The sequence below is a fragment of the Nicotiana tabacum genome, chromosome 17 (assembly GCF_000715075.1).
Source record: "Nicotiana tabacum cultivar K326 chromosome 17, ASM71507v2, whole genome shotgun sequence".
Taxonomy (NCBI): domain Eukaryota; kingdom Viridiplantae; phylum Streptophyta; class Magnoliopsida; order Solanales; family Solanaceae; genus Nicotiana; species Nicotiana tabacum.
In genome coordinates this window covers 75,909,702-75,928,082 of record NC_134096.1, presented here as the reverse complement: position 1 = coordinate 75,928,082, position 18,381 = coordinate 75,909,702, and the positions used below count along the sequence as shown (strand labels likewise).

Genomic DNA, 18,381 nt, shown 5'->3' with positions numbered 1-18,381 from the left:
ATTTGGCGTGGAATATGAGAGAAATAATTAATATAATAATTAACTCATGATAAAGAAAATAATTTATGATTTTCAGATAAATATGCAAACAATCAATTTGACGACGTATATACACTCTTCACCTTGCCTATACATCGTTACACATGAAATTCACATAACAAATAATTCAAGGGTTCTATTTCCTCAAGTCAAGGTTAACCATGACACTTACCTTGCTTCGCAACCAAATTCAAAATTCCAATAAACCTTTACCTCGCGAATTGGTGTCCGAAAGCTTCAAATCTAGTCACAAACAATCCAATATACTCAACACGAATCGTAGGAATTAATTCCATATGAAATTACTATTTTTTCAAATTAAAATCCAAAATTCATCTAAAAAAAATAACAGTGGGTCCCCCTATCTCGAATCTCAAAAAAACTTACGAAATCCGAACACCCGTTCAGATACGAGTTCAACCATACAAATATTATTGAATTCCGACATCGGATTGCCCTTCGAATCCTGAAATTATAGTTTATGAAGTACTATAATTTTTTTCCAAATTTTCATCTCAAAATACTAATTGAATGATTAAAACAATTATATTTTCATGTATATTAACCAAATCCGAGTTAGAATCACTTACCCCGATGAATTTTTTGAAAAACCCACGAAAAATCGCCACAAACCAAGCTCTCTAGGTCCAAAAATGAAAAATGAGATGAAACCCTCATTTATATGGTACCATATATGATCTCCCAATGTGCTGACCGCACATTATTTTTGTGCGGTCTGCACATCCCACGTTCTGCGGCCGCAATCCAAATTGTGCGGCCACTTCAACCGCTCTACACTATTAGGCTTTAGTAAATTGACCATAACTTTTCCTACAAATGTCCAAATGATTAATGGTATACCTTTCTGAAAACGAGACTCAAAGGACTACAACTTTTGTTTTCGAATCATCTCCATATTCCTTGTATACTAAAAGATATAAGCTTCCGAAGTCGGACCATCAAACTTGTAGAATCTCCTTTCTGCGGCCGCGAGAGGAATTCTGCGGATCGGACATTTCAACTGCGAACGCACAATTTCAACCGCGATCCGTACAATTATCATTGCCTCCGCAATTTGGGAGTTTGTGGGTGCACATCCGCACTCCAAAGTGTGCCCTCCGCACTTCAACTGTTCCAAAACATCATCAGAGTGCCGAAATGCCCAAACTCATTCAAAACTCATCCCGAAACTCACCCAAGCCACTCGGGTCTCCGTTCAAATATACCAACCAGTCCCGTAATAAAACGCAGACCTACTCGAGGTCTCAAATCACGTCAAACAATGTCGAAACTATAATTCGCACCTCGATTCGGACTTATGAGTTTATGAAATTTTCAATTCTATAACTCACGCCGAAACATGTCAATTCAATCCGGAATAATATCAAAATTTTCAAGTAAGGCCCAAATGACATAACGGAGCTATTCTAACTCTCTAAATTTCAATCCGAGTCCGATATTGATAAAGTCAAATTCACGGTCAAACTTTAGAAATATTGCGCCTTTAGATTTCTAGTTTTCGTTAAATGGCTATTTGAGATTTTAGAACACATAAAGAATTATTAAATTTAAATATGATCTATCGGGTCATCACAGGATTGGGGATTGCGCAGCCAGCCCCGTAGAAATAAGTTATACAAGTTAGCCACAAAAAATGACAGTTTGTTTTAGCATAATGAATGGTTATGTACTTTTTGAAATTGGAAGGAATAAAGTAAAGTTCTTTTATTCCTATCTTATTTTTTGTCTGAACGATGAATTGATTTTATCATTTAAAAAATAAACAAGTACTTCAAATGCTAGTGCCATAATGAACAGAAGACGTCCTCTTCAAGAGCACCATAAACATAAGAGGGCCCTCTCTTATAAAAACCCTTACGATAAATGGTTGATTTTGGAAGAACTTGTACCCGAAATTCAAATGCTTTTGGGGGAGAAATAGACCCAAGGCCTTACATAATCAGATGTAAACAGTAAAAGTTACGCAAAACACTTAACCAAGAAAGAATGCAAAGATTAAAACTTACATAAATGTTCAAACAAAATAACGCAGAAAGACTCATGCAATACTTGAGCAAAGGATGTTTTTATTCACAATAAACGTGCTAAAACAACACAAGTACAAAAATTTTAAAAAAAAGGAAAATCTAAAATACTGCATCTCGAGAAACCAGAGGAAGAGAACTGTCTGCGCTCCTAAGGAAGTGGGTAGATCCGCTGATGGCTCAACATCTTGGACCTCATCAGTTTGGCCTTCAACATCTTCATCCTCCAGTTCCTCTTTAGTTCCCGAGGTTTCAGAACCAGGATCAGAAGAACTGGAGGCATCAGGCCCTGCCGGGAGACCCCTTTTAGAAGATTACTCTAGCTCACGGGCTTTAGCGATTTCGGCATCAAAGTTAATAATATCCTCTTTAGCCTCTTCTAAGGTTTCTTTCCTCATTCGGTACATAACATAAGTTTTTTCAACAACGAGGGAAGCTCTTCGGCGCTTGAGTTCCTCTTTAAGTTGGTTAACCTCGACAGAAAGGTTTTCCAGGGTGGATCTAATGTACTTGAGGCCAACATCAAGTTCGCAGACAGTAGAGCTAAAAATTCTATTATGTTCAATTGCCTTCTTATAATTCTCTTCCAATTGGGCATATTTCACCCCCGCAGCAGCAATCTCTTCAATGTTGGAGTTCAAGGCTGCCTCTAAGTTGATCAACCTCCTAGTGGAGGCAGCCTCGCGATCGGATGCAGCAAGAACGACACTATGGATTTTAGCCCATTTGGCCTCTGCCTCTTAAAATTAAACCCTCAACGGGGCAATCTCTTGGCTAAGAGTTTCCACTTCTTGCTTGCTCTGCTGCAAACGAGTCTCCAACACAATGGCCTCAGCAACTTTGGCTTACAATTCTGAAAGGCGAGCAGTAGTTTGGTCCTGCTTGGCCAAAGGTTGATCCTGTTCGGAGTTAAGTTCTTCTTTTTCTCGAATCAAACTTTGGAGGCCTTCGAACGCAAGAAAATTGGCCTGCAAAACAAGAAAGGCGACTCAAGATATTTATTCAATCAAAGACATGATAAATAACAAAGGAAATGAAGAGTGTACCACTGTGGCATTGTGCATAGCATTGTTCAATAGCCATTCTCTTGAGAGAGCATGTATCTTTTCCTAATCTTTTTCTGAAGCCGAAGGCTTCGATAATTAGCAAGTTCCACTGGCCGGGATAATAAATTGCATCTGGTGGAGACCGAAAGAATAATGCTCCTCATCCTTTATGGATCTTCTGAGGGGGCAGCATAAATTTACCCCAAATTACCATGAACTGGGTACTGGGGGATAGGAACATCCTCTTCTCGGACAGATACGACCGGTGGAGATGATGTAGCAGTTGTTGGAGGACGAGTTGGTGAAGAAGGAGATGAAGCTGATGGTGTTGAAGGGTGAGAAGCAGCTGCGACAAACACAATGTTGGTTGTTGGTTGTTCACCAATTGAAAATGGCAGGGACCCAATACTCAGGCCCACAGTACCGGGCGAAGCGACTAGGATCCGAAAACGAGAGTTGGCCATTTCCACCATTTCAAACTCCCTCCCAAAGAACCGAGGCATCATCCTCGGTTGGTGTAAGTAACTCAATAGATTGAGCAGTTTGTTGAGTTGAGGAAGGTCATCGTCTTCTATGTAGAGAAGCTCCTTCCTCACTAGCTTCTCCATCATCGTCAATCATCACAGTATCTATGGCTGACCCGGATGGAGGGTTCGTTATCATAACTTTCGGAGATGACTCGGGGGAAGCATTCTTTGCCATCTTATTCTTTCCCCCGGCCGCGGAGGAACGCCTTCATTTTTTGTTGCTTGTTCTCTAGCCGGGGACTCCGAGAAGAAACACTTGCACCAAAAGCAGGACTGGAGATGCCTGTTTGTGAAAAAGACTTTTGGAGCAGCCTCGCCGCATTAGCAGGATCAGCAAAAACCATCTTCGTGGACGATAACTAAGCCCTTGGGTAGACCTATATTCAACAGGAAAGGGGAATCAGACAACGTTTTTATAAGAAAAGATATGAATAAAATGAGTTCAACCTACCATGATTTTTGGCCTTCCACCCATATTTCAGGGACAACTCTTTCCACGAGCGGGTTTCAAGTGTAATAACGTCCAAAATTTTCTGAACCCATTGGTCCAACCCCTTAACCCTGGGGGGAACCCACTGAGTCACTGAGGCAGATAAAGGAAGAAAAAATAATAATAATGAGGAATGATTTTTAGCAAAAGAAGAAGCAAACTATACACTTAGGAGTGCGGTTCCACAATTCCGGGAAGGAAGAAACCGAGGCCGGGATGATGTCACTGGTGGTAACTGAAACAAACTATTCCATCCACCCACGATCGTTATCATCATCCATGCTGGATAGCAGTGCATGATGGCCTCACTTGCTGAAGTTTATCATCCCCCAATAGAAGATCTTGGGGGAATAAAGGTTCATCATGTGAGCTAGGGATAGCTCCTCCCCCGTTTCTTGGCACAGGCGCCGAAGGCAAGCAATCGTCCTCCACACGGAGGGACTCACCTGTGCCAAACATACCTAGTAGCGGAGGCAAAACTCTGCAATAATGGAGTCAAGCTCTCCATTCAGTGAAAACGTCCCCAAAGTGAAGGGATACGTATATAAGTACGTGAAACCTTTCTTGGGTAAGGTTACCCACTCTACCAGATCAGGAGCAATAATGTCCAAATCCTAGCAACGACAATCTTTCTTCACAGCAGGAATAGTGGAAGGACGGATGGAAGAAGGATATCTACTAACTGCCCATGTACGAGGGCTAACAAAAGGAAATTTCTCTTCGAAGTCTTTAGTTGTGACAAGACTTCTAGGGATAATGGTGCTCACTGTAGATGGAGCGGCTTCATCGGCTTTATTTTTGTTCTTTGAGGAACTAATTTTTTTTAAGAAGCCATTATATGTTATGGAAGAAGGAAAAGCTTTTATCGTATGAGGAGAGTTAAAGAAAGGTTAAAGAATAGACTACAAATTGAATGAAGAGAGTTCGAGAGAGTTTGGAGAATTATGGGGTATGAATAAAGGAGATTGATGCATATAAGTAAAGGTTTAGGCGTTTAAATTTGTGGCCATAATTACCTCGATAACCGGCAAATATGCTGAATCGTGGGATGACGTGTGTTCAAGGCATTAAATGTGGAGAGACGTGCGTCTAATCAACCGTTAGAAGCTTTTCAAAGGAGGTAAGAGAAATTCCTGCCAAAAAAGAATATTTCTACCAATTTCCCGGTGACACAGAGTTATGTCATCGGAAAGCAGGGGGACTATCTATATAGGGTAAAATATGCTATGCTAAGTAATTAAATAAGAGAGTGAAACGTGGAGCCAAAGGTAGAGGATAGCCAAAACCGAAGACAACTGTTCCATTTGTTACTGGAAAGAATGATGCTCATAAAGATGCAGTAAATACCTGCCACCCAATAGCATTTAATGGAGAATATTCTACAGCATTTAGTACACTGCCTGTTACAACGAACTTGTCATTCATCCCGCCATTACACATTCTTCAATAACCCTCGTAATTGACATTAAAGAAGGACATGATCCTAGGACCTTGTTCCCTAGATGTAGCTATAAATAGTGACTTATGTTATCATTGTAAAGGACACGAATTTTCTAACAAACTTACGCTATAATCTATTTAAAGTTGTATTCAGTTTACCTTTGTGCTTCTTGATTTCATTATTGTTGTGCCCGGAAGCCTTGCTCCTAGAACTACTGTTTCTACTATTTCATCTTCATCTCAAGGCAAAGTATTACATATTTCGTCAATTCTTTTATTATTTCAGGATCGAATTAATTCGCTTGTGTAGAAATTACGTATAAATTCAACTGTACCATTTTACGGGTAAACAATCATATGTAGTTGGTTTACCTACTATCGATGAGAAAAGAAAAGGTAAGTTAAATATTTGGTCAGTCGCCCAAAAATAATTATATTCGCTAGCAAGCATATATATATATATTATCGAATATTATGTTTGGGATCGACTATTCTGTGTAGATTTCCCAACCGAAAGATTAGTTAAACGCACACGTCAAGTAATAAAGTGACTAAAAGTCGGATGTCGAACCCACGAGAACTTGTGATTAACTATTAACTAAATTAGACTATCCTAATTATTTAAATAAGAATTAAACCTAAAAATATTTGATTCTAAACTAATTAAATAAAAAAATATAAATAATGAACTTTGAACAGAGAAAGAGCAGATTTTTATGATATCAATATAATGAAAACGATCTAGGGTTATGGGCTATCTAACAATCCTATTGTATTCTTCAATTGAATTGACCGACTAATTTATCTAGCTTATTGGTTGACAGGGTTAATATTGCTCATAAGAATCTGTCGAGTTCTTACTCGCCTATTCAAGCTAACCTAACGCCTATATGTCTATGGAGTTAGAATCAACAAGAACGCATTTATAATTCCTGTAAATCAACCAAGCAAGGCAATTAGGTATATGTCTATCCTAACCACGAATCCGTTCCCCGATGCCCGAGTTCAAGAATTTGCTCTACTCAATCCTATATGCAATCTAGAATTCCCACTTTCGAGTTCAATTCTAGATTCGTAGATAGTATTCAATTGGTGATCAAGCAATTAAATAATTAAGCGCAAGATTGAATAAATAAACCAATATGATAAATCAAGAAGGCAAAATCAATATCCGAATAACAATAGTCATGAAAGAACCACAACCCTAGAACGTGAAGTTTAGCTCCACATAGACATGGTAGCCAAACAACAAATCATACAAAGAAACATAAAAATTACTAAGTTTGGTGAGAGAAAGATGGAACTTGATGAATTTCGGCCTCCACGACGGCTTTATGCTTGTGTTTTTTCTCTCAAAACGTCCTCCTCTTTTTAAAATAGGCTTAGGTTGGCTTTTATATGAGTTGGGGGAGTCTTGGGGTCGAAATAACTGAGTCCCGGTCGAAATAGGACATGTACATGTTTTTGAGCATCCAGGGCAGCGTGGGGCGCTGGCCCTGGCGCTCAAATATTTTAGCTGCTGTAAATTGCGCCACAGCCAGCGCCCCATGCTGGCTGTGGCCCTCAAATTTTACTTTTTCCCTTTTTGTCCCGATTTCGCTCCAATTCGCGCCTTTTCGTTCCAAATTGCATCCGAATGATCCCTACACATAGAAATACCAAAATTTAGCACAAAATAATCATATTAAACATCTCAAATCGTCGAGACATGAGCAAAATGTGAGGCGGTATATATCAAAATATGCATACATTAAGTCGATTATCATGGTCTAAATTCGCGGATACAATAAAATAACTAAAACTCCCACCGTCCAAATTTACTTGTCCACTATTGATTTAACACAACTCTCAAGAAACACTAAATAACATGTTAAATTTACTATATCACTCCTATTTATTATATATGTGGGGAAATAAATTGAAAATAAATAGTACTACTTAATAAGAAGGATAAAATAGGAATAAAATGATAAATAATCCATTGATTTTTCAAATTGAACCAGTAAAAGTAAACATTTATTTTTGGTATAGTAATAAGTAAACTTGGGCAGATGAAGTATTCTATAAAAATGTCTACTCGTTGCAATCTGTCTTGAGTTTTCCCTCGGAAGTTGTACTAACTATTATTATAGTGAAAATAGTACGGGCTAGCCAGTTTTCGGATTGATAATTAAAAAATAGTTAGCGTTTGCAAAGTCATTAAAAAATAGCCACTATTTTGCTGCAACACGGAAAGTTCCAGCATAATATATTGGAGATTGGTGCACTTGTGTATGAACTTCCAGCATAATATGCTGGAACTCCAACACACGGAAAGTTCCAGCATAATATACTGAAAATTGGAGCACCTGTGTATCAACTTCCAGCATATTATGTTAGACTAGTATATTATGATGGACAAGTATAATATACCGGAACTCCAGTATATTATGTTGGAATTCTAGTATATTATGCTGGAACTCCAGTATATTATGTTGGGATATTTTTCGAATTTTGAACAGTATTTTCGTTCAAATTTATCTTTACATGAAAAGTGGCTAAATTTCGATTACTTATGAAATTATGGCTATTTTTTAATTATCATTTGTAAATCTAGTATTTTTTAATTTATAGGGCTAATATCTACCCAGACCTTACAGCTCAGGGCTCGACTTCAAATTCGTTTGATCCACTGCTGTCCTCATGGACCTGCTCATTAACATGGTATGATTGGGCTTTTAAATTAAGCTTTTTATAATGGGTCAGATTTGAGAGTTTTGAGTCTGGATTAGCTATTAGGACTTTGAAATAAATGAGAAAGGTAATTGTTAAATTCCCTTTTAACAATGGGCAAGTACACAAACAATCATTCTTCGGGCTACTATTTAGGGATTAGCCAGTACGTATTTAGAAACTTTACATAACTGTCACAGTTTAAAAGGAAATATAATAAATTCTTAGCATGAAATCCAATATTACAGTTGTAGCAAGAAAATATTTATATTTGTAGCACATAGTTCCATTAAAATAAGAATATTAATTATTAATCCATAAACATAAGCAATTTGAATGGAAAGTCAATAATTCTTTGTACAAAAATCATGCCTTTTTTTTTCTCTTTATCTATTAGCTTTCCTTCTTTTTATTCATCATCTTAATTTTGTTTTATGCAAAAGCCAATATATTTTCTAAATTTGTTCCATTCGTTTTCTTTTTAATTATCTTTCTTAATTTTTTCTTTTCCTTCTTTCTTCCTTTCTTAACATAAAGATCTTAATTCGATAATAATATACGTTAATATATACAAAACGTATATATAAAAAATATACATTGAATTAACACATATAAAATATACAAAAAAATATACATAAAAAATAAATCTTCAATTAAGATGACACTTAGACATGTGAAATATACATAAAAATATATATCTTAAATTTAATTAAGATGGCATATAAATATACAAAAATATATAAAAAGTACATCCTGAATTATAATGGAACTTGACATAAAAAAATATATTTGAAATATACATTAAAAATACATCTTAAAATAAGATGGCACTTCACAAAAAAATATACAAAAATTATATACATAAAAATATATTTTGAATTAAAGTGATACTTGATATACAAAGTATAAAAGACGTATAAATCAATACATCTTGAATTTAGGTGGCATTCACATATGCTTCAGATTTTCAACAATGGAGTGAAAAAGATGAATGTTGGAAAGGGAGAATGGAGATGGACAAAAAAGTACTTCCCATGATTAGTGAGTCAGTTAACTTATTAAATGTTGAGCTTAATTTTTATAATTCGCTAATAATAAAAAAAAAGTGTTGTTTATGGAATAAACAATAAATGATGCTATTTTTTTTAAATGATAGTTAAAAAAGGATCAAGCGTGTAAAAAACTCTATTTATTTTGTCCTGGAAATTTGAACTAAAAATATTAATTTTGTGTCCCCAAAAATCAAACTGAAAAACAAAAATTTAAGATATGTTAGACTAATTCCAAAATAGTAGCCCATTTAGAGTAGCAACGTGGTGTCATTTCTACCTTAACAATGGGTGCAAACTCCATTCAATCAATTTAAGCGTCTTTTTGGGTAGCCCAATTTTGAAGGTCCCTTTGGCGACCTGTGCATTATTTTGCCATTCGTCTTCTTTCAATTCTATCTTCTTACTCTTTTACTGAAAACTACTGCATTATAATTCTTCATCTTCACTCGGTGTCCTCACGCTATTGGAAATTTATTCGATGCATATTTTCTTGTTTTATGCAACTGCTTTAACAAAGATCTATTAACATAAACTTGATGTTGAATTTCCTACTTGTTGCTTTTTGTTATAAATAAATCTACAAGAACAAAAATGAAGACAATTGGCATGAGTTAAGTGGAATGCTTTAAGTTTTAACGGTGTGTTATGACTTATGAGATATAAAGATGGAAGTAGTTGGGATATTGAATTTTGCATCATAATGTGTAAGTAGGCTTGTAATGAATACAGAGCCGCGCAGGTGTTAAATGCAGTTCTAGTGGTTAGGTAGAGGTGCAATTCTCAGGATTGGTATTCACTAAAGTTTGCCAACAAACACTTATAATTACCCTTCTTCCACTTTCTCTTCTTTTGACTGGAGTATACCAACCACCAGTATCAAAGAAGTTGCAATTGTTATGCTACAGTGCTGCGCGAGCAGATAACTAGTTATGGATTCAAGTTATCTACACTTACAACGTAATGAACTACTTTTTTCACAATCAGTAATTGATCTGGTATATCATGTCCGCAATTACATTCTAAATGGCTTGGCAGGATATGCTACTTCAGAGTCAAACCATATATAAATATGTGTGTAATAAACAGGGAGATCACTATCAGCCCACCACAATTTCCCAAACATGCTTTGTATCCAGACAGAACACACATTAATTTGATGCAGAAAATTAGACAGCTTCATATCTTGCTAAATAAAGTAATTACTCGATTGATCTAGCTAGCCTAAATAAGCAGAGCGTACATAACAGTAAAAGCTCCCAGACGCACAAACTAAAGTCAACAGGTACATGTAAATGAACAAAAAAAAAAAGCAACCATCAAGAAATGAACCCACTGCCCCCAACACAATGCTAGAAAACGGGCATGGAATGGATCACAAACTATAAGCAGAAAGAGAAGGTAATTGTTCATCTACGACAACGAGTGATAGCAGAGCAACCTCTAGTGTAAGGGTGAGCTGGACCATGAGCACTGAAACAGTGGTGAGTGTAGTATGACCTACCAGAGCGCGGCGGGCAAGGTATTCTGTTGGCGGACAACGCCCCATACGAAATGTAGTACTTGAAAGTCTTGTGCCAGAACAGGGATCGCCGGTTTTCTGTTCCAAATTCGCCTTCGTATAAAGACATGGACATTGGCAACTCAAAATCCTCATTTACCATCTCTAACCCATGTTCGTTCGCTTCTGCTCCGATGATAATTGCATTCTTGCTGATTGTGAACAATATAATGAAGAAAAGCAGGAATAGTTTTGGAAACTCCATGGTATATTCTGGTTTTTTGGTTGTTCTGGGCTCTTTTGTGATTGGGAATACAGATAGAGAAATGTAATGCGGTGCCAAGAGGGGTGGTGGGGGTCCCTTTTTCTCTACCTTAATTAAGGCCTGTATGTTTTGGTAAGGGTGCACCTACTGTTACCTCTTTCCATTTAATTCTCCCGGTGCCGGGGATGGTGTGTCTGTCTTAATGTTACCAGTAGATGTACAGTATCTAACTTTTATATTCCAGTTTCCACCAGTGGCTTAAGTTTAAAACGTACATTAAAAAGATCTTCTTGATTAAATTATCAAAAGAAAAGAAACTTTATTTCATTGTTTCTCAATATTTATAAGACTGGGTTTTCCCGATTCTGTAAAGGCAAAAGTGCTCCTATGGATCTTACTCTATTGTAGTTGTTCAGATAGAATTAGACAATATTTTAGCTGCTTTAGTATCATAAAGGATTGTTGTAACTTTAATAAAATTTGGTCGATTTAAATGGTAGCAATTTTTAGATTTACAAAAATGTGCTTACTCTGAGAATCGCAGGGTCTAGCTCCATTGCCTGGCTAATAAACACGATAAGATGAAGTGTGTTTTCTTTTCTTGTTGTTCCGCAACAGAGGAGGATCCCAGTCATCAAATCCTGGTCCCACCCACCAAAATAAAAGTAATAAAGATAAAATAAAATAAAAAATACACGCCCAGTGGGACTCGAACCCACAATCGCTTGATTAGAAGTCAAGCGCCTTATCCATTAGGCCATGGGCGCTCTTGGTTCACAACTCTAATAAAATAGTACATCACACTTCCGGAATCATATAGGGTAAGTGAAGATTAGTATAACATTTCATAATGCTAATATTTGTTTAAGATTAATACTCCCTCTATACCAATTTATGTGACACTTTTCACTTTTCGAGATTTTTAATTTCTTAATTTTAACCATGCATTTGGACATATTTTTTTTGTTTTTCAAAATAAAATTTATATATTTGGATCTACGTAAAAAAAAATATATATACACTCATATAATCCACAAGTGAGATTTGAGAAATATGAAAAAATTACAGTAAAAAAAATAATTCATTTGACTCTCGAAGAGTAGGTGATGTCAGGAACTTACTTATCTTACTTGGGCTGTATAGACAACTGCGTTGAAAGAGAGGAAATTCATGTGGGCAATATAACCAGTCCCAAATATTGGCAGATCCTCGTCTCAATAGTGGTTTTGCCTTTAACAATTTATATTATGGAAAACTTTTAAAATCATACACTACTAGTTATAACTAAATCAATACTTCACAAAGGATCAGAGTGCTACCTGTGCTCGCTAATTTAAAACGACTCCGCACTTGGAGCTTCACATATACTCCTATAATTACTTAATCGATTGACCCTGAAGAAGTTTACTGTAATAAAGGTTCCTTAAAAAATCACTTGCAAGTTGCAACTAAAGCTAAACTTAACAGTTCTTTCGCCTTGTCGGAATATACCGCAATTAAACCCAACAGTTTGGGACATGTAGTGACTAATGATTTGTAAAGGTGTCTTATTTTTTATCTTTTAATTTTCGAAAATTTTGTAAAGGTGAGTTAATTCATTGTCGGTTTAGAGGGATCGTGACCCTCCGCAAACTCTTGTGCTTTTTAATACTAATATCTTTTATCACGCGACAGTGATATCCAACAAATTTGATATCATATTGTTGTAGCACCTTCGAATCTTGTAGGCTAATCACATTCAGATGAGATCCTTTCTTTAACATTTTCCTGATCATTATTCCTTTTTCTTTTTTGAACGGCGGAAATTTATATAATCAACCTCAACTTGCTAATATTTGAAGCATGATATTGAAGCCTGCGCGTTCATCACATTGAATCAGTTGTTTACATGTTATTACAACATTGCTTTTGGATCGAAAAAATAAATGAAAAAGTAAGCTATCTGGTAACCACTGGCAGAACAATACTTTAGTTTTGTATATATTATCTAACAAATGCTGAAGAAAACATTTAAATCTTTAGAAGATACGTCCTACCCAGTACAATTATTTGGAATATATAGACGTTCTTCTATGACAAAAGATTAGGGTGGTAGGGCAGGGCTGATTATGTAATTTGTTGGAGTGTACAAAAGAAATAGTAAAATACTATAACCAAGAATAATGGGTTGGACTTTTTAAATTTCCAACTAGAAATTAACAGGCCGGCTTAACGGCCAAGCAAGTAAAGCAATGGCGGGCCCTATTTGAGGGCTCCAAATTTTTCTAACAGTTATTGTATTATTCAATTTTTTTCAAAGAATATTAAATATTTATATAAAAAAATACAAGTTTTAAGGAAAGGGCCCGTTGAAGAACAATTAGAAAACGAATATATTTTTGGGATTCACTCCTTATTTGCGTGTGAACATCTCACAATCTTACCTCATTTATGCGCCATCATTATTATAAATGGGCCCACATTTTTTTTAATCTCTTTTTATCTTTCTCTGCCAAAAGTCTATTAACTTTTATTCTTATATTGTTCCTTTAGCCTTCTCTACATTCCAATCTCATTGAGTCGCTATCACAAAATAAAATAGCAGAAACACAAGTACCATCTTTTTTATTTGTTCTCAAATTTTTTGGCGTTACATCAAGAATATTGAAGTAGCAAAAGTTTATCAAGTTATGTATTTGTTGAATCAGGTTTGATTGTTCTATATCTTATTATTTGCATTTATTTTTTAATTTTTTTTGATATATTTTCTTTGTAAGTATAGATTGTCTTTTTAGTTATTTATTAGAGTTTTAATATGTCAACTAGAAAATATAAATTCGAGTTTTAATAAATAAATTATTAATAATTTGGCATCTCAAAAAGCTAACAAAATAAATTTCAAATAAAATTATGAGTTTTCTTCTGCCAACAAAAATCTTAGGACCCCTCATTGAAGTGACCTTATCAGAAAAATTTAGTTGCTTTCTGACATGTTGATGAAATAATTGACTGCTATACTCTGCCATATTAGGATTTATGATGTTGCAGAGGTCATGTTGATAGAATTATTTACCCTAAAATATAAACTATTGCTGAATCCAAACCAAAGTGCGCAGGCCCCATTCTGATTACCTTACTGCTATCTCTGTATTCATTCTTCTGAGTATTTCTTTTGGTGAGATATAAGCAATCTCAGCAGATCTATATTTACAAGTTATATTTTTTCATTCTAGCTAATGGAAACTTACAATTCTAATGGGGCTAATTTTGTGTTTAACCAACATGCTTTAGAATGATATACTTTCTATCGTTTTGCCTTCTAATAAAGGTTATGTAATATTAAGTGAACAAGGGAAACGTGTTTTGTGAGTTTAGGAACGAGTTTTATATTTAAACTATTTCAATAATTTTGTGTTTCAAATGTGTATAAATAAATTTAGAATCCAGTATTAATATTTGAACTCGTCGTTCTAAAATTCAAAACTCATAGGGTTGAAATTCTGGCTCTGCTTACCATGGGCATAAGTGACAACATATCCTTGTACAGGAGTTTTGAAGGAAGTCCCAATTAAAATTAGCATGTTAGGCAGATTAACAAGGTCTATAAGATCTTTTCAACTAAATACAAGAAGATTTAAGTTATATACGCTGACAGTTCTAACGAATTTTTAAATTGTTAGTATAATTTAATCAGTTATAGTATATTGCAAATCATTTATCATAGGTTAAATGTTTCTTAAAGAGAGTTATATGCATTTACCATAGAACTCCAACTCAATATAAGATTTGTATTTTAAAGAAAATTTTATTATTGCCTGAGCATATTAGTAACTGAAGCAGATTATGCTTTGGGTAATTAATCATTTGGAACACTAAACGACCACAGTACAAACATTGCTTCTTGTGGTGCGCCAACAAGCAGAATATTTCAGAAGAGCCGTAACTTGTAAGCTGAGTTTGGACTTTGGACCTGCAATTTCATAACGTAACTAAAAATAGTCAGACCATCTGCTAGTTACAAGGCAGTTAAATTTCCCAGTTCATTTATAAGGTGGTTCAAAACTAGTCATTTTCTAAACTTGAGGAGCAGAGGGTCAGTCCAAATGTGCAAGTAAACTTCCTAAATCGGAATCGAGATGCGTGCCATTTAAGCATCATTGCAGAAACCCAATTGCAGCAACCATCCTCCTGTCTCTGAAACTCAATGCCTCAATGTAGAAATTAGAAAAATAAAAAATAGGCAACTTTACAGGTAAGTTGTTCATTCTTTGCTACCCTACTTCTGAAACCAGACTTGTTATCCTTCTGACAGATGTCATGTGTTGTGGGGTTACCCTTCGAGTTTTTTCAAGTTAATTTTTCTAAAGGCAAAGCTAGAGTTTTTCATCCCTAGGACCATACCTGGTTTTAACTCTTAGTGATGGCTGCATTTTTTTGGTTCATGCACCTTAACTCTACCGCATTCCCCTGATCTGACTTCTCCTTTTAATATTTACACAATCATATCCTGTTAAAGTTTAGTGCTCATATTTATAAGCTAATAGTGTAAGAGAAAATAAGTGAAATTAGTAACATGGCGCTACAACAGGTGAAACTGCACTACATAATTGTTTACATTGTTTGTGTTTTTAAGTTAAATCTGTCATGTTAATCTTGGCTGCATTTACGGAGTTCTCTTCCTTATTTCATCTTGACACTAGCACAAACTTATGAAATTATCATCAAGTGGAAATGCTACTTATGTACTTCAGGCTTATACTATAAAGAAAATAAAATACTATAGTGGTCTATATCATTGCGTATTCTTTGGAATATAGTAAGGATTTAGCGAATATAAAAACACAGGAGCAGGTCGCAACTTGTCATATATATATATATATATATATGCATATATCACTGACAATTCCATGCTGTGCTCAAAGGAGCTAGCACTTTTATTTGTGATATATCCCCTGAATCTTTTAAGGCCATCTTCTCACTCAAATATTTGCTCTTCATTCAATTCCCATATATTTCTATCTCCCCGATTCTCTCCCTTACATATCATGAATTTACAGGATATTGCTCAGTCCCTAGAACTTGGATTCTCTAGCAGCAACATTGAAATGATACCCTTACAACCACCAGTTCATAAGTACTCTAATTATCTAATGACTTCTCCTCCCTCTAATTTCTCATTCATGGGCAATCCTATTGAAGAACCAAATATCCCAATTCTTTCATCCATTGATGAAATTATTGCATCTGCTCATAGTAGTGGAAATGAGTATTCATGTTTACAAAACAGAAATTCTATGGAGGCAATGAGGGAGATGATTTTTCGTATGGCGATGATGCAACCGATTCACATTGACCCTCAATCAGTGAAGCCACCAAAAAGAAAGAATGTCAAGATATCAAAGGATCCACAGAGTGTAGCGGCGAGGCATCGGAGGGAACGAATAAGTGAAAGGATTAGGATTTTACAAAGACTTGTCCCAGGAGGCACAAAAATGGACACAGCTTCTATGTTGGATGAGGCTGTCCACTATGTTAAGTTTCTAAAGAAGCAACTTCATTCCTTAGAGCAAGCAGCGGTTAATAATAAGCCTAATATGGTTGCTGGATTTTCATCAACGTTCTCGCCAGTGCCAATGAATTATAATTCAAGCTCTAGTGCGCAAATGCTAAGTTAAACTAAAGGAAATAACCAGAGGGACGGAAATGCAAGATTTAGAGTGAATGAGTTCAGAATGAGTATGATCTTATTATATGTATACATTTTAAATCTTTTTTTTTCCATATGTATACATAGTTTGAGCCGAAAGTAACTCTATCTGCCTCTCAAATAACATAACTATGTGGCGTAGGAAACATTTAGGTCATGATCAAGCTAATGAGTTTTTTTTTTTTTTTTTGGAAAAGATTTGGCTAAATGGTGTGTTACTTTCGCTTCTCTCTGATCAAGCTAGTCTTAGGTTTCTCTTTGCTTTGTAATTCCAGTCCTGCACTTGTCAACGCGTAGATCAATTGAACTTTTGGGATTTCCACTATTGAGTATATCAATTGAACTTTTGTCAACGCGTTAGAGTTCACGTGACAAAGTTGCTACTTTGTCTGATAAACTTTCTTCGCTTTACTTTTATTGCTAACACAACGATATGATTTTGATTTACAGTTTCTTAACTGATTTGCCCCATAAGGTGAAAAATTCAAGCAATTATATTTTGGCACTTGGCACCAGGTGCTAAAGATCTTTAAACGACAAGTTTACTAATTCATTTTTCATAAATCATGTGATGGTATGTGCATAGCTCAAAATTTACCTCTAAAATGCTTAAGCCATGATGGCGTTAGCGAGACATTCACAGGTCGCCATGTGTCGAAGTGGTTCAAGGAACAATAAAGGTTGCGATCGAAGAGTCAGCGAGGATTAAGGTCGAGGAGTCATCAAAGATCGAGGTCGAGGTCGAACACCCTTGACAGAGTTACAACGGCTAGTTTCAAGATATGACATTAAAAAAAATATTCTAGTAAATATTTTCTCCACTTGTACTATTAGGGTTTCTAGAAACATGCTCCCTATAAATAGAAAGAGACACGTAGGGGATACAAGATATTCATTCGTAAAGAACACATTGACTTTGTAAGAGAGAATTTGGTCTTATCGTGTATATACAAAAATAACCTTTTTACCAAGATTCTTGTCTAGCATCTCCACCAGATCCAAGAACAAGAACGAGCAAGTGAGGGTCATCATATTGACGCTCCCTGATACGGTCATAAATAGAAGACCTGGAGACCACACAAGCCAATACCCGACTAGGCTCCGAAATATCCAATCTGACAAGCTGGCCCGCTAAGGCCTGAACATCCAATGTCAAAGGTCTCTCTGCTACTGGAAGATATTCTAAACTCCCCAAACTCTCTGCCCGGCGACTCAAATCATCGACCACCACATTGGCCTTCCCCGGATGGTATAAAATAGTGATATCATAGTCCTTAAGAAGCTCCAACCATCTCCGGTGACGCAAATTAAGATCCTTCTGCTTTAACAGATACTGCAGACTCTGGTGATAAGTATAGATCTCACAATGAACCCTATACAAATAATGACGCCAAATCTTCAAGGCGTGAACAATGGCTGCTAACTCAAGATCATAGACAGGATAGTTCTTCTCATGGGTCTTCAACGGGCGCGAGGCATAGGCGATCACCCTACCCTCCTGCATCAAAACACAACTAATGCCTATCCTCGAGGTATCACAATACACGGTGTAAGAACCTGAAGCTGATGGCAGAACAAACA

The 18,381-nt window shown here is 35.9% G+C and overlaps 1 protein-coding gene and 1 non-coding gene across 2 annotated transcripts; one reads left to right on the top strand and one right to left on the bottom strand.

The window, feature by feature from the left end:
- Positions 1-11,808: 11,808 nt before the first annotated feature.
- On the bottom strand, positions 11,809-11,881 carry TRNAR-UCU (transfer RNA arginine (anticodon UCU)). Its single transcript has one exon. It is a non-coding gene; the product is annotated as a tRNA-Arg (tRNA).
- Positions 11,882-16,014: 4,133 nt separating this feature from the next.
- LOC107798141 (transcription factor HEC2-like) lies at positions 16,015-17,162 on the top strand. The gene has a single exon (XM_016621110.2). The coding sequence runs from the start codon at positions 16,139-16,141 to the stop codon at positions 16,766-16,768; it is 630 nt and encodes a 209-aa protein (XP_016476596.1). The 5' UTR covers positions 16,015-16,138; the 3' UTR covers positions 16,769-17,162.
- The last annotated feature ends 1,219 nt before the right edge of the window (positions 17,163-18,381 follow it).

What these genes read in the sequence shown, in the direction of transcription:
- LOC107798141 (XM_016621110.2), top strand. Translation starts at nt 16,139, where the DNA reads ATGAATTTACAGGATATTGCTCAGTCCCTAGAACTTGGATTCTCTAGC.